At 41.5% G+C, this 21,721-nt stretch overlaps 2 protein-coding genes across 9 annotated transcripts in view; one reads left to right on the plus strand and one right to left on the minus strand.

Annotated features, from left to right (window-relative positions):
• Positions 1–958: 958 nt before the first annotated feature.
• On the minus strand, positions 959–8,361 carry LOC113441553 (low density lipoprotein receptor adapter protein 1-like). 8 transcript variants are annotated; one of them, XM_026708607.2, is made up of 9 exons: positions 6,649–8,361; positions 5,047–5,189; positions 3,974–4,086; positions 2,891–3,005; positions 2,623–2,695; positions 2,257–2,366; positions 2,026–2,069; positions 1,824–1,855; positions 959–1,573 (listed from the first exon to the last, which is right to left on the minus strand). In XM_026708607.2, exons 1-9 carry the CDS (start codon positions 6,743–6,745, stop codon positions 1,464–1,466), a joined length of 837 nt encoding a protein of 278 aa, XP_026564392.1. In that variant the 5' UTR covers positions 6,746–8,361; the 3' UTR covers positions 959–1,463. The 8 variants fall into 8 exon arrangements, with proteins under 8 accessions (XP_026564392.1, XP_087784781.1, XP_087784779.1 ...); XM_087928655.1 differs by having other exon boundaries at positions 6,110–6,735; XM_087928653.1 differs by lacking the exon at positions 1,824–1,855 and adding an exon at positions 5,275–5,370 and having other exon boundaries at positions 5,453–6,734.
• Positions 8,362–11,278: 2,917 nt separating this feature from the next.
• The window catches only part of IFT172 (intraflagellar transport 172), a 30,013-nt gene continuing 19,570 nt past the window's right edge, over positions 11,279–21,721 (plus strand). Inside the window, exons 1-18 of the mRNA XM_026708496.2 lie at positions 11,279–11,380; positions 11,596–11,739; positions 13,211–13,323; positions 13,650–13,689; positions 14,053–14,118; positions 14,328–14,407; positions 15,735–15,822; positions 16,982–17,196; positions 17,282–17,405; positions 17,533–17,628; positions 18,787–18,948; positions 19,815–19,868; positions 20,071–20,174; positions 20,276–20,361; positions 20,461–20,573; positions 20,719–20,886; positions 21,083–21,219; positions 21,501–21,608. Coding sequence (XP_026564281.1) covers positions 11,342–11,380; positions 11,596–11,739; positions 13,211–13,323; positions 13,650–13,689; positions 14,053–14,118; positions 14,328–14,407; positions 15,735–15,822; positions 16,982–17,196; positions 17,282–17,405; positions 17,533–17,628; positions 18,787–18,948; positions 19,815–19,868; positions 20,071–20,174; positions 20,276–20,361; positions 20,461–20,573; positions 20,719–20,886; positions 21,083–21,219; positions 21,501–21,608 — 1,937 coding nt within the window. The 5' untranslated portion in view covers positions 11,279–11,341. The remainder of the gene's footprint in view (positions 11,381–11,595; positions 11,740–13,210; positions 13,324–13,649; positions 13,690–14,052; positions 14,119–14,327; positions 14,408–15,734; positions 15,823–16,981; positions 17,197–17,281; positions 17,406–17,532; positions 17,629–18,786; positions 18,949–19,814; positions 19,869–20,070; positions 20,175–20,275; positions 20,362–20,460; positions 20,574–20,718; positions 20,887–21,082; positions 21,220–21,500; positions 21,609–21,721) is intronic.

The raw sequence follows: 21,721 nt of genomic DNA on the forward strand, positions 1-21,721 counted from the left end.
TTTCATCCCAATCATTTATACTAAGTCGTATTAGTTTGTGGTTAACCAGGAAGAGCAAACCCTCAAAAATGAGACTGAATCACGGTTTGCTCAGTTATGGATGATCATAGTCTTAAAACATATTTAATATAGATTCAAATAACTTTTATTTTCAAAAGGTAGGAGGAACTTTGGCTTTGGCTATGAGGGTCTACCTCAAACAAGTCTCAAAACTGTAAAGAAAAGATATATTCATTATCATGGCCATCCTTGTGTGTACACACTCTTCTCTAGGAATTGCAGCAAACGGTCCAACTGAAATTTATTGTAGCAGATGCAGGGTGGGGGCAATTGCTTGGTCCACAACATTCCTTTTAGTTCCAAACAGCTTGACCAAGCATCTCCTTTTTGGCGTCAAATGAGAATGACTTGAAATTGTGAGTTGATAAGGATGTTCATTAACAAACCCTACTCATTTTTTTATTGCTTCAAAGTACCCAGTAACATATAGCATATACAATTTCTTGATGATCCCCACTCCCCTCCCCCAGAAGCAGATGTCCATGCTGAGACTAGAGGATTTATCAGGACTCTGAAAGACCCACAGGTTTCCTCTCCTGTAAAGACTCAGAAGACTGCTACCTAAGAGGAACAATTAAGAGAGGAACTTGCAGAAGAAGAATCAACTCTGCTTGGAGACACTAACAAAGGCCAAGCAATTTCATTTCATGCAGACCAAGAGATACCCATGACACTGTCAAAGGCCAGGTGCCGCTTCTTCCCCTCCATCAAAATAGTCAAGAGACTAGAGAAGGGGGAATACATCCCTCAAAGTATTTGGTTTAGGGATAGAAAGCAAACTTTGTGATATGGAATATTATGCAGGAATTGACTCCCAGGGGACAGCCTTCCCAACACCTCCCTCTCCCTTGATCATCAATCTAAGATGAAGCAATTGAAAGGGGGAAAAATGCCCAAATACAACTGTAGAAATATTTATTTACCTTTAAAAATGACATTAAAAATTAAATCTTTTGCTACAAAGCTGTGGTTTGGCAGTGATGAGTAACTGGGGACAAGGGATCACAGAAGGCAGAACTTGTCTACATCCACAAGGCTCCCCACCCCAGTTCAACGAGGCAAGAAAGGAATTACAAATTTGATTGCTTTTGCTACATATAGCACCTACCTCTGCATTCAGGGCAATATCCTAGTATAAAAAGTGTATCTATTGCCTTTATCGAGCATGGGAGTTCTGGCATCCTTGCAGAATATAGGTTTTTGAATAGAACCAATGAAGTCCCTGAAGAACTTTGGGTACCTTGATGCTTTTAGGAGGTATTGACTTTAAGTTCTGAACAATACAAAGTTATTCAAGGCAAAGGGGGTCTGTGGCTGGAGTGAAGGAAATCAGCCTTGTTCTTTATGCATTGCAGATAACAAAATGGTGCTGGAGATGAATAGTGATGACAGCAACAGGTGATTTAGAACAGTGTCCCTGGAGGCAGGCAATTGCTGGGAGGACTGCACCCCCAGGCTGCCACTGAGTGGAACTGTGTTTCTGGGGAGTTCCCAAAGGTAAGGCTCCCTGAATCTGAAATACAAAGTTAACAGTCAAACGACTGAGGGGAATGGTGCCCTCTTCCAGTTCGGTCATACAGTGAGTAATACAAGGAAGGACAAACTTCAGAAAAAGCTATTAGAGCTCTCTCACTAAAGTCAAGAAAGGCCAATTACAGACATCATGAACATGAACAACACATAAATGTTTCCATACTCCCAGTTGTTCTATAAGGTAAACCTGGGAATGTAATGACAGCGAAGTTAAACTGAGAGATTATTACCTGTGTTGGGGCAGCCCCCCTCCTCCATGCAGCTTTGAAGTGAGAAACAAAGACATGTTAGGTCTAACCTACTCTTAGCCACCTAGGCTGACAGGCTACTTAGTATTGCAGCCACAGGGGATTCCAGTCACGCATTTCCCAGCCATGAGACATCCTAGCCTCTGGCTTCCCAGCCTGACCCTTCTGGGCTTCAAATGCCTACCCAGAGAAGGCTTCATTAAGATCTCCTTCCTCGTCGTCTTCATCCTAGAGAAAGAGATTATTATGAAACTTGGACTCTTCAGTTCTCCCTATGAGGTAAGCATGACTATGGCTGCTTTCTTCTGATGTGCTCACCTGTTTCCAAAGCTGGGAACCTTTCTTGGCCATCACAGCCAATACTTTGCATGCAAAATAAGGGGAAAACGAGCTAAGGACAAGACCCATACAATACCTCCAAGTCTGTTTTGAATGGCGGGCTGCCCAGAGGTGTCCTGACTGGCTGACAAGTGGTTTCTATGGGGCCCATTGGCCTTGGAAGGTGCTTTTCTTCCTCCCTGGAGCCTGAAGAGAAAAGAAACCCTGCAACTAAATCCAACGTAATAATAATACTGAAAGTTCCTTTGAGGATGTGAAGAGTCCCCCTCCTCTCATCACTGTCCATCCTTTGGCTAGCCATCTAAGCTTCACAGGCTAGCCAGATCTTACTCCTGCATCTCACTTCCCTCTGCATTGGAGAAAGGCAAAGAATTCAGTCAAAATGGGGTGTGGGTGGGGAGAGACACTTATAACTCCAGGAATGTGTATCTATCAATCACACCTGCATGTGTAGCTTGCCAGAGATCCAAGGCCACTTGGAAGGCCTGTGCCACAGTGAGAGTCACCGCCTGGGCCTACAAAGTGAGATGAGGAAAGAAAGCATGACAAGAGAACATACACAGGAGGAGCAAGTCAAGCAGAAACCAACATGAAAATTCCCCCTTCTGAGGCACAGGCAGCCAGGGCTGTCTCCTCAAGGCAAACCATAGAATTCGGATGAGCCCGAGAACAAATCCTCCTCCCTCCCCACTGAAGTCACAGGAACTCACGATTTTCTTCTTAGGTGATAGAAAAGCATGGCATTCAAGGGCACCACTTTGAGGGTTCTGTGCCACATAGGCAAAGACTTTGTTCTGCAGCTTGTCTGTGGTACAATAGGAAATTCTGCAAAAAAGGAAAAGCTTGGGCTTGTTTCTTAAGAACCTGCACAAAAAGGGTAGAGGCAGCTTATGCCAAAATCAGGAAAGAGCTCAGAGTAAGACGTATTTGCTAATGAAGACACAATCAGAATAGGAAGAAAGAACCACACGAATTGATGGGGTAGGGATAATTTGCCAGTTAGGCAAGAGCAAATTAGGCTTCCACAGCTGACATGAGGCCCCATGGTCTGTTGCAAGACTGTTTTTGAATTGCTACTGAGGTCTTGGGAGCAAACATTTGGGAGCGGGGTATTTGTGGCTTTTTAGAAAAAAAAATACTTTAAAATAGTGACACTGTGAACCTGTTACGTTTAGCTGTGGTAGAAGTTAATACCTTGGAAGAGGATTCCTTAGATTTTAAAAATCTTTTGGCAGAGTCTTGCCTGTTTTTCAGCCCTGGCTTGACCCACTTCTCACAGCGCATCTGCTATTATACCATTTCAACATCAAATACAGCCCTCAGCATAAAAAAGTAGGTCACTTCTTGCAACAGCAAAGGATTCCTAGCAGAAATGAGCAACAGAAGTTGAAATGCAGAAAGCCCATGAAAAAATGGAGGGGGAAATAATTTCCAAGGATGCAGATATGAAAAGCATATTTCCTAAATTAGCAATAAGAAAGGTGGTAAGTCCAGCCAGTAAGTTCCTCTGCATAGAAATGCATTTTTAATGGAAAGCATATGCTTCTGGGCAGGCCCAGGAGAGCTTCCAAATGAACCCCAATTTAGTTTCTTATACTGTACAACAAGCCATGATTCATGTATCCTCTGTATGCACTTTAGCCAGTCATTGATGCTTCTTGATACATCAAACAGGAACAATTAGCAGCATACATGAACAATTACAGGACTAATGGCAAATGAGCCCTTTAGTCATCTCTCTATCCATCGGCAGCGTTCTACCAGAAATTCAGTCTTCTTGCATGAACCCATACCTGTAAATGGAGATGGTTTCAATTGTTTCCTTGGTCTCAGCATCTTGCAGAGAGAGGCCCCTGGGTGACACCGTCAAAATCATCTTCTGGAACTTCTTAGGTCCCACCCGAGCCTAAGAATAAGAAGAAGTGGATCCAGAAACAATTGTGGAAGTATATGTAAGACTATCTCTTCTGGTTCAAACCCAGTATTCAAATCCAGCAAACTGTTATGAATTAATGCATCCACAAAGTCTATGTCCACATTTGGATTACATTTACAGCTAGTCCTTGACTTACAACTGATCCTTAGCAACCATTTGAAGTTACAGTGGACCCCCAAAAAGGGACTTACAATTCAGACTTGGAATTCCAACACCTACTCTACTACCACAATCATGTGACCACATTTTGGGTGTTCAGCAAACAGCCTTCATTTACAGTCATTTGCTGCATTCTTCAGCTACATGTCCACAATTTGTTTCCAGCAGAAAGTGCTTCATAGTGAACAATGGATTCACTTAATGACCAGTTTGTTCACTCTACAACCACATTCACTTTAACAAGCACCACAAAAAACATAACATCGCACACAATCATGCATTGATCCACTTTACCACTATCACAAGTTAATTATGGGCTCAATTATTATTTATAAAATGTATTGGCTGCCCATCTGACCATAAGATAACTCTGGGCAGCTAACAGGCATAGAAATACATTATACTCTACATTAAAACAAGAGTAAATTAAATTATGATCGTAAGTTGAGGACTTCCTGTATTCACTGCTACCCTTCAAATTCTATTCATGCATTATATGTGAACACAGATCTGTTTAGCTAAAATAGCTAATATTTTACCTCTAAACTTATAAAGAATTTAAAACATCAAAACAGCAATCTACAAAGGTAATAAAAAGAATGGGAGCTGCCACCCATTTTCTCCTCCGGAGTTTGAAGAGTCAAGTTTTAATCATCCCACCTCTGAGCACTGCTTGTTTATGAAGTCCTGAGACATAAAAGTCTTTGTAATTCTGCCAACATGTATTACAAGAAGAGAAGAACACGACAAGAAGAGAAATACATCTTTTACCATGGCAATGATCCGGTGGATGGCAGCTGCTGCCATGTCCTCCCCTTTGGGTTTCTCCACCAATGTCATGCCTAGGTACTTCAGGGAAAAACTCATGCCCTCCAAGAGGGGTTCACGCATGTCAGCCCAGGATTCCGGGAGTTCTGCAAAGGAAGGCAAAATTAATTTAGTAAAGATGGAAGTAAAAGTAATCCCATGCCAACCTCTAAGTAGCAGCAAGTATTTTACCACGACTCTACATATAAAATATGGAAGCTTTCTCTAGCGACTTTCTGGGTTTTGCAAACTTTGGGGCCCTTCAATCTTCTGCATATGTAGATGGGGCTGCAAACAGAAAAACAATTACAGTATATATTTCTTCCATAAATTATGTCAAGTTGGAATTGAAGGCTTCTACAGAACTCACCATTTTCCTCAAAGTAACAAAAGTAGTCTCAGGTTGTAAGATCTAGCTTCCAACATTGTGCAGAAACAAAATGGGTGAAACTCAACACATGCTGCTTGTGAATGTCTCTGGTTGGAAATAACTGATAGCTGGACCAAATCAAAAGATTTTAAGGGCTGTGTTTCTATGTTTCCACTACTTGCAGGCTCATTTTCTACTGTCCCTCTCACTATGAGGATAGAGGGCAGATGAAGAGGATCAATCAGGTACTACTACTGTCGGCAGATGGAAGTACTATCATCAGTTTTAAAAAGTGGAAAGCATCTAAAAAAGTCTTTCGGACTTTGCTCCTACCTCTCTTATCTGTCGCTCCACTGAGTTTGGTTCAACTCTAAAAATCTTTTCCTTGGTATAAGATAGGCACCAAAGTCAGCCTTGATGAAATTTTGAAGGATGCCATTTATTCCACTGTTTAATTTATCTAGCAACAAATATTAGTGCCCCTTGGATTTTAAAGTCACAAACACAAAGATAATGAAGTACAGAAGGTTATATTAGCATTAAACTGTTGTTTTGTTTAAAACAAAAGGTATTGTAGATCACAAGGGAGTGATCTGAAATCAAAGCTAACCAAACTGTGCCTACTGTGCAAAAGCATCATTTAAGTCCTTCACTAACCTGCCCGAGGGTGTTGTACAAACCTGGTACAACACTGAGTAGCCCAGCTATCCAGCCCAGGGTACCAGATATTGAATAGGACCTGAATCCCCAGCACAGGGTTAAGCCCCACTGTGTTGGGGAGGACTCTGCCTTGGTTCTTCCATTCACGTGGCCCAAGGGGGCCCCACCGTCAGTAAGTAAAACGCCTCTTGCCTACAATCTCCTTCCCTCGGGGCTGCAGCTCAGCTGGGGAGGCTGGAGCGCCACTAATTGATTTCGCGCTCCAGAAAAAAAGCAGCGCCCGCCCCCAGCTCCGGGTCCCCACCACGAGGTCCTAGCAACATTCCCCGCCCTTCCAGTCCCGTGGACATTCGCGTCGCCGGGACAAGCTTTGCATGCGCGCGGCTGAAGAGTCCCCGAGTATCCCACGAGAAGGGAACCAAGGAAGAGAGGCCATGGGGGAAGGAGGAGCAGTAGCTTCGTTGCGCGTCCTGCTGTCTCCTAGCAACCACGGCGCTACACCTGCAACGCCCAGTAAGGCGCTTTCACGCACTCACCTTGTCTGTGGCGACGGAGACGGGCAACGCCCAAGCGGTGGCGGGCGAGGCTGGGACTCCGGAGCACCGCTCGTCCCGCAGCCCGGAGCGCTTCCATCGCTAGAAAGAGAGGAGCCTCGGGCTGGGTCTTGGACGCTCTACTGGCGGTGGGAGGGACTTCTCTATGTCGATGCACCTTGCCTTCGGGTAGAGCCAACACGCATGCGCTGCGATCGAGGCCAGGCGACACAGATACAGTAGTCTATTAAAAAGCACCTGGGGAAGTTGCAGTTGCATTTTTTTCCTCCAAGGAGATGGGGAAGTTAAGAACTGCATACGCGAATCTAGGGAGCAAATGGCAATTTTAGTGCTGTGATTCGGTAACAGCGAGCAACTGGAGTAGATCTTTGTGTATTTCACTCGCAGTCTTGCCCCATGGAATTTAAAGAAGAATGTAACACTCAGAACATATATGTTGTTCCTATTAAAAATGCAACACTTCCCAAACAAATAACGCGATTGTTATAAACGGGTTTGCTGTCGCAGAATTGGAACATGTCATTTAGGCCACTATTTCTAAAGCAGGTTAACTTTAATATGTATGGACTTCAACTTCCAGAATTCCCCAGCCAACAGGTGGATTTAGGTCATCAATTCCAACACCTTGCTTAAGACAGGAATCCTCATTAAAGCATCCTAAAGGATCTAGGAGCATCTTGACTCCATGTAAACAAATCCATTGAAGGGGAGTCCCATCAATTCCAAATAATTAGTTCCATTATCAAACTTACTATTAGGGTGTTTTTCCCCCAACATTTAATCAGAATTTGCCTCCTTGTAATTTAAATCCACTTTTCTCTGTCTTGTGCTCTACAATCAGAGATAACAAATCCTGACTCGGAGCTTCTTTTATATGATAGCCTTTCAAGTATTCGAAAAGTGTTATCATATCTCTTCTCAGTCATCTTTTCCCAAAACTAAACTCTGTTCAATTTTTCCCCATTCAATAGTTTCCCATCTCTTGTCTATCTTTGCCCTTTGAAATGAACCAATTTCAATTTCTCTCAATATAGAACTGGACTCTCCATTTCAAGTGGGATCTTACCTAAGTAGAATAGATAGTTGGTGCTAAGGTTCCTTGTGGTCTGAAAATTATATTTTGGAATTTCAGAATTAGAAGGGAACAATCTGAGGTTTTGATGGCATTGTTTTCTGTAGTGTGATAAAGTTAAGATTAATAAAGACTTAAAAAATCACTATATTAGAAATCTCATATTGAGAATATGGAACAGATATAAATCCAGATTGTGCCAAATACTTTTATGGGTTCTCAGCACAAGAAGCATTTTATGCGAAAGAAATAGTTGGTAAAGAAAAATTGTTAACTTATCAAAAGAACAGCAACATGGAGAATATAAGATGAAACTAAAAGAGCAATTTGCTGAAAAGGATTTAATTTTCAATGCCATGCAGTCAATGTCCATATCATATATGGACAATAAGATATTTGGAATTGAACAGAAAACAAAATTTAAAGTTGAACTATGTACAAGTGATGAACATGTAACTGGTAAAATGTATAAACTTGTATCAATTTGAAATGGACGAAATAAAATTGTATGAAAAAATGGGCTAAGAACTATACCTGAACCAATATCTTCAAAGAAATGAAATTCAGAAGGGAAGAAGGAAACATTAACCTTTCTAAATATCCTAATCAGCAGAGGAAATGACAGCAAATTAGAAACAGAAGTCTGACTCACATTAACCAAGCACTCCATGACCAAAGTAACAACACAGCTTCTGACAATTTGGACAAGCCACAAACACAGTGCAGCAGCCAAGAACATCAGAAAAAGTAAACAGATTGCTTATGCAACATCTTCCAACAAAATGGATACCCACAGAACTTTACCAAAAATGCCTGACCATTTAGCCCACTATAGTACAACCAACAAAATGGAAGAGAATATTTGTAGCTAGGATTGAACTGTGGGATGCTAGCATTGATGATGTTACCTAATTAGGTAATGAAAAGTCTGCAAGAAAAGAACAAAGTTTAGAGAACTTCAAGGACCCCACAACTAATGCAAGCTGTGGAAAGGATAACAGTACCATATATCAAAAACATCTCAAAAACAGCCAACAGACTATTATAACCACACAGCATCACTACTGCACACAAATCAACTAAAGGCCTCAAAAAACATCTTAAGTAAATCAAAAGACCAAGTAAAAGAGACATCTATAAAATATAGTGTAAGAACTATACCAACCACAATGTAGGACAAACATACATAAGATGCTGTGTGGTTGTAATCACTAGCAGATGTTGCAGTAGAATGCATCCATGAACATCAACTAGCAATCAGAAGATATGATGAAAACTCCTTAATTTGGAAGTTGAAGTCCACAAGTCTTAAAGTTGCCAAGTTTGGAGACCTCTGCACTACAGACATGTTTGGCTTTATGTACAACAGTTTCCAATATTCATATTTATCCCTTTTTATTTAGAGTCATGCAAGCTAGGATTTAACTTTCTGGGAAAATTCTCCCTTTGTGATAGAAAAAAAATCTGGTTTGTGGATTTTGGAGAGTTCAGTCCTTGGCATCTCCAACATAACCCAAACTAGCTAGTTTGGTCAGTGGCAAACTAAAAAATTATTTGGAGAGTGCCTGCTCGCTATTTTGAGGGAAGTTGAAAAGGACTGCTTGAAGGCTGGGAGCCTGTCACTCAAGGGTGACAGAATTGGGTAAGAAGAACTACAGAATAACAGAATAGTATTGGAAGGGATTAGAGGTCATCTAGTCCAACTTCCCTCTTGAACAGGAGTCCCTATACCATTTCAGACAAATGGCTGTCCAGGCTCTTCTTGAAAGCCTCCAGTGTTGGGGCACCCACACATTCTGAAGGCAAGCCATTCTACTAGTTGATTGTTCTCACAGTTAGGAAATTTCTTCTTAGTTCTAGATTGCTTCTCTCCTTGATTAGTTTCCATCCATTGGTTCTTGTTTTGCCTTCAGGTGCATTGGAAAATAGTTTGACCCCCTCTCATCTTTGTGACAGCCCCTTAAAGATTGGAACACTGCTATATCTCCCCTTGTCATTCTTTTCACTAGACACTCAAATTGTATAACCTATTTTCATGTTTTATTTTCTAGCCTCCTAATCATCTTTGTTGCTCTTCTCTGCACTTTTGTTTCCGGACTCTCAACATCTTTTTAATATCATGGTGACACCAAAACTGGATGCAGTATTCCACATGTGGTCTTACTAAGGCTTTGTAAAGTGATACTAATACATCATGTGATCTTGATTCTATCATTCTATTAATGCAGCCTAAGATTGCATTGGGTTTTTTTGGCTGCTGCCGCAACACTACAGGTAGTCGTCGACTTATGACCACAGTTGAGTCCAAAATTTTCTGTTAAGTGAGTTTTGCCCCATTTTATGACCTTTCTTGCCACAGTTGTTAAGTGAAGCACTGCAGTTGATAAGTTAATAATATGGTGATTAAGTGAATCTGGCGTCCCCATTGACTTTGCTTGTCAGAAGGTTACAAAATGTGATCACATGACCTTGGGACACTGCTCCCTGTCCTATTGTCCCCATTTAATCGTACCTATTTTCTGTATTCTTACTCATGTTTATACTTATACCTATTATTTTGTAAGCGATTGACAAATCAAATAAATAAAATGATCATGGGAATGTTGCAAAGGTCATAATTGTGAAAAACGGCCATCGGTCACTTTTTTCAGTGTCATTGTAACTTTGAAAGGTCACTAAACTGTTAACTTGTAAGTTAGAGTTCTCCACTCCTCTAAGTTAGAGTTCTCCACTCCTCTATTCGTTGCAGAATACCTTATGCCATTAGACTTGAAATTTTAGACCTAGAACTATGCTGCCTTCGGTCTGATCTAAGTATAGTACATAAAATTATATATTGCAATCTCCTACCTGTCAATGAATACTTCAGCTTCAACCATAATAACACAAGAACAATAGATACAAATTCAAAATTAATCGCACCAAACTTGATTTCAGGAAATACGACTTCAGCAACAGAGTGGTCAATGTCTGGAATACTCTACCTGACTCTGTGGTTTCTTCCCCAAACCCCCAAAACTTTAACCTTAGACTGCCTACTATTGACCTCACCCCTTTCCTAAGAGGTCTGTAGGGGGCATGCACAAGCGCACCAAGGTGCCTACTGTCCCTGTCCTATTGTTTCTTTTTATTTTTCTTATATGTATTCATTTCAAGTATTCATAACTATGTTTATACTTATGCCTGTTATCTTATAATCGCTTGACAAATAAATGAACAAACAAACAAATAAAGTCGAGGACGACCTGTATAAGCTATTTATTTATTGTCCAAGATCTCTCATAATTATTGGTATTAAGCCAATTATATCTAGCTCAGCATACAGCAATTGTATCTAGCTCAGTAAAGAGCAATTATAAGTTTTCTACAAAGTCCTAAAAGGCGAGAGGGAGTTCTGCAAACTAACTTTCCACTGGTTTCTATAATCAGTCGACCCCGTCTTCCTCCGTGGTTTGAAGGTTGCTCCCATGCATAAGCGTCTACTTAGTATATCTCTATGGTCCGCGTGGCTCTCCTTTACGTTTTGCGCTGAGCCCGTGACGTCATCACGAGGGGACGTTACTCGGGTAACAGGAGGAGACGCGGCAACCTCCGACGGTGGCGATGCAGCTGCGACACGTTCGGACTCTACTCACTCCACAGGTTACTTGAGCCGAAGAAAAAAACCAGTTTGGGAGATCGAGACGTGGGGAGAATTACCACACCTCCAGTCCCTTGTCCATGGCCTGTAGCGTCGTGCATCTCCACTTCCCCTGGGAAGGAATTGGGCTGGCAACGGGTCATTAAACCTCATCCGAGTTGGTGGAAGTCTGCCTGCATATCCTACCTATAACTTTTCTTGCCTTTCTTCCTTCCAGGATGGGGCAGCCAAAGTAACGTGCATGGCCTGGGCCCCAAATAATGCCAAATTTGCCGTTTGCACAGTGGATCGCGTGGTTCTCTTATATGATGAACAGGGTGAGCGTAGGGACAAGTTTTCCACCAAGCCTGCAGATGCTAAGGTAAATTGTTATTTGAGTGGTCGGGCTGTATGAAATCGTATTTCAGAGTTTGTCCAAAGTTAAGGTTTGAAAAAGGGAGTAATGGGTTGCTCAGTTGGTATGTTAGACTCAACAGGGGAAAATTCATTCCCTTCTCATTACATGCTGCTTTCCTGGATGAATCAGTGTTAATTATTTAGTGCTTTATTGTTGTATAGCAATACATTAAGAGAGGAAAATGCACTCTATTCTATGAAGATTTTTCCTGAACATATTTTCAGAAGTTTTCAAAAATGCATTTACTTTGGAATTGCCTGAGTAATATTTTGCAAGATGTTCATGTGACATTGCCATCAAATTATTGTTATACAAAATACTTGCAAGAAATTAAGAATGCAAATATGAAGGGAAGAGACAAATTTTGTAACTGGCAGAAAGTAGCATAATTGGATATAACAGCATCATTTATGTATTGTGAGTTCTTGCACAGAAGCTCAATTATCTTCCAAGGCTTTAAAAGTACAGTAAAACTAGAATAAATCATTTCAGGAAACAATTAAAAATCAGTTTCACAATGTTGCAATGAAGCAGAAATCACACTGAACTACAACTAAGGTCCCCCTGAAGGACGGAAACGGTACTTGCTTTTTTTTTGTCGGAGACACAGCCATAACTCAAACAAATACCGATTTCCAACTTTTACAGTTGATTTTTTTGAACTAAAAACACCACTCAATTACATATATGTGTATGTCAAAATCTCAGTCCCAGAAGAATTGAAGATGCCCATGTGCGATACCTCTTTCTGGATGATGACTCCACAACACTACAGTTTCCACACATTTTTATATTTTTTAATGATTTGACCAGTTCATTAAATTGGGCCAGTTCCATTTTGGCATTTATCACAGACCTGGTAATTTTCTACAGAGTGGTAGTGTCTTGCTTGGTTCTAGAAAACAACCCTTTCTGTGGGAATTATATAACCTGACAACTTTTGTCCTGAATAAACCTTTTGACATTTTTGACCTAATTTGATGGATTTCACATATTCCAGCTTTCATATATGTCCATAATATATGGCATAAAGCTACACATTACTAGTGACACATTGGCATCAATATACTGATACATGGTTGACATGTTCTAGATATATCCTCAGCCCGTGGTAAACTGTATAATCTCATAGCTGTTTTTTGTTGGTCTGTCTCCTATGTATATTATGTATGTTATCTTTTAAATGCCCCAGAAATTTCTCTCTTCTCTTACTGTTTGTTTGTTTGTTTTGCAAATCTGGATTCCATTTTGGCTGCTTTGTTTGCAAAATGTTTCCTGCTGACTGAATGAAATCACCTTTTGCTGGTGCACTGCATTGATCTGAGTGACTTTTTCAGACATGATGATGCCTCCTGATATACAATTTTTTGAATTATGATTTTGAATAAACAACAGGCACATTATGTTACAGCCTTTATCTTTCTTCTCTTTCCAGTATGGCAGGAAGAGCTATGTGGTAAAAGGAATGGCATTTTCCCCAGATTCTACTAAGATTGCTGTTGGGCAGTCAGACAACATAATCTTTGTATACAAAATTGGCGAAGAATGGTAAGTGCCTTTGGGTAGGATAGGGTGAAAACAGAAATTCATTCTTTTAAAATAGCAACAGATTGTGTTGTATTGATAGCCCTTCAGTGGCACATCTGGTGTTACTGTGGGTATGGATGAATATGATTCATTTCCTAGTTCTTGGAGTTCTAAATTGCAAGGAATGTCACATTAACTTCAGGGGACTATGGGCACACTCTGGGTGCCTGTCCCCTGCTTTACTTAACACTATTCCTATATTACTTCATCCAGTTGGATCTCTTAGGGAGCTTTGTAATATTTGTTGGCCCTTGACAGTAATATTGTCTCTGTTTATTCCTGTCCAGGGGTGACAAAAAGGTGATCTGCAACAAGTTTATTCAGACGGTAAGTGTGTTTGTAGTGAGAGAACTTGTACATCCTGGCATGCTGTCAGGTCTACTTTTCTTTTTAATTAATAAGAGACAGGTGCTTGAACTGAAGTTTGAGAGGGAGTTAGGGAAAGACCTGGATATTGGATTAGCTATGCTGACCAAGATTTGTGAATGAAATAAACAGGAAGGGAAGATTATCAGAATAGTTCCGCCTAATAGTACTATCACTTTTTACAGCTGTTAAGAGGAAGTTTGGCCATGGGAGGAGTCAGCAATTTCAGAAACAGGCCATTCAGTTGACAGATTTCTTTGTCTGCCTGCAGAATAGATGTTTTCTTCTGCTCCTGATTATCCTGTTTACTTTGTTTTTCATTAGAGTGCTGTGACATGTTTGCTATGGCCGGAGGAGAATACCATTGTGTTTGGGCTTGTTGAAGGCAAGGTGAGAGAAGCTGAGTCATAGAGTCTTTTTGAGAAAAGAATTGGGGGGAATAAACACCCACATCTAGATGATGCTGCAGATTGATTCGTCTTAGGTGTCATTGGTTGTCCCCAAATTCTCCCTAAGCAGTACAGATGTTGAAGGGTGTCTATTCTGATTCTCTTCTTGCTCCCTTATTGTTGGGATGACCCGATTTTTCTTTTTTAAAGATTCGTTTAGCTAACACCAAGACCAACAAATCCTCTACCATTTATGGAACAGATTCCTATGTGGTGTCATTGGCCTCCAAGTAAGTGAGGGAATGGGAAAGGTGGCTTAGTTGATTGCCTAGAAGTTGATAGCTCTGATTCTTCTCCTGGCCAGCTCTGGCCAGGAGTGTAGAGCACGGGTCCCCAATCCCTGGTCCGTGGACTGGCACTGGGCTGCGTCATGCGAGAAACCAGGCCGCACAAACAAGTGAAGCCCCACAGGCGGAATGCAGTCAGGACATGACACCCCCCCCTCTGGTCTATGGAAAAAAACCTTTCTCCACAGAACTGGTCCCTAGTGCCCAAAAGGTTGGGGACTGCTGGCATAGAGTACAGTAGAACCTCAGGTCATGAACTCTCCTGTTTTCAATCAAATTGGGTGGTAAACAAAAAATCCACCCGGTTTTTTAATTGGGTCACGATTCAAAAATGGGTGGTGAACAAAATCGCCGCGGAAAGATTTCCTTTCTGTGCCGTTTTCCCCTTTGGTGCCATTTTTTTTTGACTGGGTGCATGCACAGTCAGTCATGCTTCTGGACACAACCAAATCAGGTCGCGACCGGTGTCCAGGAACGGATTACGGTCACGACCTGAGGCTCCACTTGTTGTCATGTCTCCAGGGCATGCTGGAGCCGTGACACCACGCGTTGTGCCATATCAGACTATGCTATCGAGGGGGGAAGTGCTGTTAATCACCCAACCTGGGTTTTCCAACTGTTCGATGGAGATAACGAGCCTTGCTGACATCACACACTGAACTGTTACAGCTTGTGGGTAGTTGTAGACAAAGTGATTAAGATGCTACCTGTTGAACTAACGATCTCGAGAGGGGTGGAGGGTCACATCATAGGCGTAAATACAATGATGGAATATGATATTTGTACAAATATGGTAAATAGGAGTGGATAATTAATGGATAAAAGCACGGTGTATATGGTGATTGGATGTGATGCAGTAGCGCTCACCGGATGGTAGATGAACTCATCAAGTTGTTAACTGGTGTATAAACACAGCTCTGGCTGCGAGGTGTGCCAGAGCTGACTTTAATTCCTTTTGGTTACTCGTTGTTACCTGAATCCGGGGCATTGTATGGACGAATAAAGACTCATTTGATCATTACCTTGAGACCTTTGTTTCCCTTCCTGTCTGGAATTCGGCGAAACAGCTGAGGCTTGTACTTGTTCATTGTATCTGTTTTTAGGCTGCAGCTGTGGAGTAGGTTAGCTACACAATACTTATCCTGAGCCTGATGGCTGCACTGCTCTAGCCTACACCCTTGTAGAGAGAATTAAAACTAAGTGAGTGGTTTAAAGAAATGATCCCTTGCCATGCCATACTGATCACTCGATATATATATCCCCTCTGCAGTGTCTCTGGGAAGGGAATCCTCTCTGGACATGCAGATGGAACCATTGTGCGTTACTTTTTTGATGATGAAGGCTCTGGGGAATCACAGGTACGAAAAAGTTTCTCCTTCTCTAATCCAAGTAAGCCTGCAAAGAGGTGCGTATAACATGGAAAACAGTTATTCCTTCAAGATATAATGTTATTCAGGAAACAGCAGCTTTTTTTAGCCTTATTTCATATTTCTGGAAAAGATGAATGCTTCCCCAACAAGAATTTCCACTAAACTGGAGAGGTAGTTTGGAGTGAGGTGAATGGAGCATCTCTTAGCTGGAGACATGGGGGTTGCTGTGATAGTCTCCTTATATAGAGAGATCTTTGTGTGCATACACACATACGTTGTACACTTTCTATTTTGTGAAAAGTTTTGTATACTGTTCTATATTTATATACTTTAATGGAGTTGTACAGTTCACACAGTCTTTATTTTTTCTACCAATGTCATCTCTTTTCCTGATTTTCTGCCTTTCTTTCGAGATGATGCACTCTCCCTAAACTCTGCTTCCCCTGGCATGTGAAGAAGAAAGTAATTAAAAAGATCATGCCATACCCCCACCCCATCTCCTCTACTTTGGCCTTTTCCCTGCTGTACTGGGAAGAACAGGAAAGCAATTTGTGTGTACTACTATATGCAGAAAAAGATATGTGTATGAGACAGGAAATGAAGGAAGGATTTTCCCTTGATTTTTTAGGTTATGAGCAGGAAGTTGTTCTTTAAAAATGGAAAGGTTATATATTAAATTCCTTATTACATCTTTCTAGTTTGTTATATTGGCTGTGTTCATTTTAGAACCAATTTGCACTTGGAGCCCAAGGTAGAGTAGGCTGCTGAAGCTCCCCACAGCAAAAAAAAAAGTATTGCATTTCCTGTGCAGATTAATAAGCTTATACCTGGAAGTTAACAGAAAGAACAAGACTGGGTTTTTTAGGCCAACCTGGTTACCAAGATGTGGAATTGGTCTTAAAAGGAATTAGTCTGATTAAAATAGTTTTTCAGTATAAATGTCCTGAAAAGGGTATCTAAAATGCCACTGCATACCCAGTTAATGGATAGAAGAAAACATCATGGCTCTTCTCAGCAGCATGATATTTTTATGCTGGCTTGGGGTAAGTATTTGCACAGCTTTTCTTGAGAGCATTGTGCAGTATGTGCTGTCTGTTGCCACTGGCCTCTTTCCCCTCTCTCATTTTTGTTTCTGGATTTTGAACAGGGCAAATTGGTGATGCACCCCTGTCCCCCTTATGCCTTGGCATGGGCGTCCAACAGCATTGTGGCTTGCGGCTGTGACAGAAAGATTGTGGCCTATGGGAAAGAAGGGCATGTGATCCAAACCTTTGACTACAGTCGAGATGCTTCTGAGAAGGAGTTCACTGTTGCAGCTTCCAGTCCAGGGGGCCAATCGGTAGTAATTGGCAGTTTTGACAGGTGTGATGCTTGAGGATGGAACAAGGGAACAGATTGAAGTTGGGCAAACCTCTCCTGGCTACTCACTCCATCTTTCATCTCCCAGGCTGAGAGTGTTGAACTGGAGTCCTCGTCGCAGTGCATGGGAGGAAGCCAAGCCCAAGGAGATTTCTCATCTATATACCATCACAGCGTTGGCCTGGAAACGGGATGGTTCACGACTCTGTGCGGTGTGTTTCCTCTCTCCGTATCATGTCTGTGGATACAATTCCGGAATGGCCATGTGTTCCGATCTCACATTCTGGGTTGGAGGGCTGGTACACAAAGGATACCTGAAGGAAACTTTTGTTTATGCAGGGTACCCTGTGTGGTGGAGTGGAACAGTTTGACTGCTGCCTTCGCAGGAGCATTTACAAGAACAAATTTGAAATGACATATGTAGGGCCAAGCCAGGTATGAGGGTGAAGTTGGGAATACAAGAACCTTTGCTCTTGAGCAGCTGGCTTCAAATACCAGCAGAATGGGAACTAAATAAATCACAAAGAATTGTTTTGCAAATGGTATGGACAGTGATAGTTTGTTAGTCACAAAATAGATGTTATTGCCTTAGATAATTAATGTATATAGTATTATAACAACATATATGTGAATGTTGTACGTGTACCTGTTTTATAGCAATAGCACTTAGACTTATATACCGCTTCATAGTTCTTTACAGCCTTCTCTAAGCGGTTTAGAGAGTCAGCATATTGCCACCAACAATCTGGGTCCTCATTTTACCAACCTCAGAAGGCTGAATCAACATTGAGTTGGTGAGAATCAAACTGCTGGCAGTTGGCAGAATTAGCCTGCAATACTGCATTCTAACCAGAGCTCTTTTATGCCTAATATGCACAGCACACATTTATGTTGTGGCAATGGCAATAGCACTTAGACTTGTATACCACCCCATAGTGCTTTAGAGTATTCTCTGGCTGGTTATGTCAGCATATTGCCAGCATATTGCCCCCAATCTGATTCCTCATATTACCAATCTCAGAAGGACTGGAAGGCCGAGTCAGTGTAATGATATACATAATGCTGCTAAAACACATAGCAGGACACATCTATTTCCACATTTACCCAGTACTTCCAGATTCTCCCCCTAAAGTCTGAAAGTTTTTGATTTCACCTGCCTTATGATGCTGCCATATCACTTAATAGAATCTGATTCCTACCTTTGATCAGGAAAATACGTTGTCTTTAAAGTATTTCAGGCAAACTAGTGATTTGTGGAGATAAAACTTGAGAATGTATTATTGGAAGACAGAGGCAAAAATGTTACCATGGTGTGAGGCTGTTCTATTGATCTGGATAGTCTTCCTAAAGTTAAATGTAATAGTGAGTGAATACAAAATGACAGAATTTAACGATTGCAACAATTTAGCTAATAATGATAGGCTGTCTTACCCTCCGGAAAACCAACTTGACTTTCTTAGGACCAGCTACTCTAATGAGCTATCCTCATTTTTTTGTTCTACACATAATTCTACAGATCATCAATATGCATATATATAAGTTAGAGGAAAGAGAATGCTGCTTTGCTATGATATCTTTTTATCTATATGCCAGGTCATTGTGAAGAATTTGTCCACTGGTATGCGAGTAGTTTTGAAATCTCATTATGGCTATGAAATTGATGAGGTGAAAATCCTGGGAAAGGAACGCTACCTTGTTGCCCACACCTCAGATACGCTGCTTCTTGGTGACCTGAATTCCACCAAACTCAGTGAGGTAACATGTTTCTCATGTAAAGTGGTGGGCTGATAGATGTTGGGAGGCTGGTCTGCATAAGGTCTGTTTCTGAATTAGTTCCTGTCTGTTGCGTTAAGTTAGATATAGTGATTTGTTCAAGCCATAGATTTAGGCTTCACACATTAAAAAACAGGCAAGGCCTTAATCATATCATTGTGGCTGCCATTTTGACTTTTTTGACCACGCTCTGCAGACATACCTGATTCAGATGTTTTTTCAGATTTCTCCAGCCAGGCCTGTTTCTGTATCTCTAACTGTGATTAATGGCAAGAATGCCTTTGGCTATCCTCAGACTTTGAATCCCCCTGAGATCTCTGCTCTTTTATCACTTTGGCTTGGTTTGACTTTTCTGCAGGTTTGTTGGCCAGGAGGACAGTTGTTCATCCATTTTTGCTGGATAACCTTTAAAAAAATGGTGTGAATTTCTTTTCCCCCTCCCTGTTCTTCTCTTTTTCCAAATGTGCCTGGGACTTCACAATTTTCCCATGATTTCCCAGAGAGAGACAATAGTTTGTAAAAGTCAGCTTAGCCTTTCTGTCTCTTTTCAGTCAGGGCCCACCTTAAATTACCAGCTGTTGGAATATAAAGCCAGTCGTGACACCGCTTGAACAGGCTTAGCCTGGTTATTTATGTGGTGAGAGTCAGTAGACTGGGGGCTGGCTGGCTGACAGAACTTAATCACTTTGTAGAAAATTATAAATGACATGAGCAGCATTTACGCTGAGAAATGCTAGTGGAAGTATGCTATGTGAAAGGGCAATCTTGTCCAATTTTATCAGGCAAGTGTGAATGGGGTGAACATGGGAAGATTATCTGATTTCATGAACATTGTCTATTCTTCTCAGGTGGCCTGGCAGGGATCTGGTGGGAATGAGAAGTTTTTCTTTGACAATGAAAATGTAAGTGTGTGCATGCTACCCATTCAAATCTTGCCAATGTCCCTGTTTGTTAACGTTCTTTCTGCAAGAGTCTGTTCTACTCTTCTGGTTGACATTTCTATAACATTGGAGGGGGAAGAAGTATGAGAAGCCATAATGTTTGAAGGCTCCATGCCCCTTTTCCTCTGCCATTCAGATTGTCATGTTTACCATCGTACTCTAGGTCTGCATGATCTTCAATGCAGGAGAATTGACTGTAGTGGAATATGGGAGTAATGAGATTTTGGGTTCTGTGCGCACTGAGTTTATGAATCCCCATCTCATCAGGTGAATAATGAGACCTTTTTCTGCTGTTGGAACTTGAGGGGTAAAAGCACCTGCCCTCCCAACATGCACACACCTGTTCTCATTTTTGTACATTCTTTTAGTGTCCGACTCAATGAGAGGAGGCAACGTGGAACTGAGGAGAACAAACGACTGGCCTATTTAGTTGACATTAAGACCATTGCAGTAGGTGAATGAAGTTCCTTCTTCTTTTCTACCCAAGCGTTGACTGCTTGAGGTTGAGCTCAACTTTAATTCTAAGCCTTATACCATTTTCTCCTAACTTTAGTGGACCTTGTGGCCAGCTATAATATTGGCACTATCAGCCATGACAGCAAGATTGACTGGCTGGAGCTGAATGAAACTGGCCATAAATTGCTTTTCCGGGATAAAAAGATGAAGGTAACAGGAAGAGATAGAAGGGGAGGGAATTCTGTTGTGTAGGGACCCTGAATGGAAGGAAAAAAAGATGATAACAAGAAAAACATGCCTCTGTTGATGCTGTGTTTTCTTTTCTCCCACCCACCTCACCTGTTATAATTCCCAGCTGCATCTCTATGACATTGACAATGCTGTAAAGACCACCATCCTTAGCTACTGTTCCTATGTGCAATGGGTTCCAGGGAGTGACGTGGTGGTAGCCCAGAATCGAAACAGTCTCTGTGTATGGTATAATATTGATACACCAGAACGAGTGACCATGTTCCCCATGAAGGTAATATTTGCTCTCCACCTGCTGGTATCAGACCAGCATCTGGCTTAAGTGTTTAGTTGGTAAAGATTAGCTGGAGTTTGTGAGGCTGCAGATGGTCACAATCTCTCAGCTAGTGAAAGGAAGACAAGAGAGCTAGCCTGGCAGATTGTATAATTGTGGGGAAAGAACTAAGTTTTTTAAAAATTGGCTCCTGCAGGGTGATATTGTGGACTTGGAGAGGAGCAATGGGAAGACAGAAGTGATTGTGACTGAGGGTGTAAATACCGTGTCCTACACTTTGGATGAGGGGCTCATTGAGTTTGGAACTGCAATTGATGATGGTGACTACCATAGGTGAGAGGCTGAAATGGATTCCAGACAGTTTTAAAATTTCCAGCCAGGTGAGAATCTGGAAGCAGCCACCAAGCAACAACTCCAGAAAAGCTTTGGTAGGGGTCCATGAGCAAGCAAAGTTGGTCCACCCTTACTCTTGAAGGGAGGAATCTGCCCTTGCATGTGAAGCCTTGGCTAAATCTACAGAGAGTTTGAAGAAAATCTGATTCTTCATTCTTAATTGCTCAGTGCCCCATTGCCATGGGTGACTGGTACTCAGCCCCTTTGCTTTCTTCTTTTAGAGCTGTAGCTTTCTTAGAAACATTGGAGATGTCTGCTGAGACAGAGGCCATGTGGAAGACATTAAGTCGACTAGCATTGGAGGCCAGACAGCTGCATATTGCTGAAAGGTGGGTGATTTAGTCCGGCAAGCTCCCCAAAAGTAACTGGTAGAGTTTAATCTGGCATTGTTAGCCAGAGAATCAGCAGTCTGGTTTTGGACAAACACATTTTCTAAAAAGGC

The sequence above is a fragment of the Pseudonaja textilis genome, chromosome 1, assembly GCF_049901715.1.
Source record: "Pseudonaja textilis isolate UNSWEBS1 chromosome 1, rPseTex1.2, whole genome shotgun sequence".
NCBI classification, from domain to species: domain Eukaryota; kingdom Metazoa; phylum Chordata; class Lepidosauria; order Squamata; family Elapidae; genus Pseudonaja; species Pseudonaja textilis.

What these genes read in the sequence shown, in the direction of transcription:
- LOC113441553 (XM_087928645.1), bottom strand. Translation starts at nt 6,745, where the DNA reads ATGGAAGCGCTCCGGGCTGCGGGACGAGCGGTGCTCCGGAGTCCCAGC. An exon ending in TCTCCGTCGCCACAGACAAG is followed by an intron (nt 5,190 to 6,648) that starts GTGAGTGCGTGA and finishes CTTCCTTTGCAG; the next exon opens with AACTCCCGGAATCCTGGGCT. An exon ending in CTGGCAAGCTACACATGCAG is followed by an intron (nt 2,367 to 2,622) that starts GTGTGATTGATA and finishes TTTTCTCTTCAG; the next exon opens with GCTCCAGGGAGGAAGAAAAG.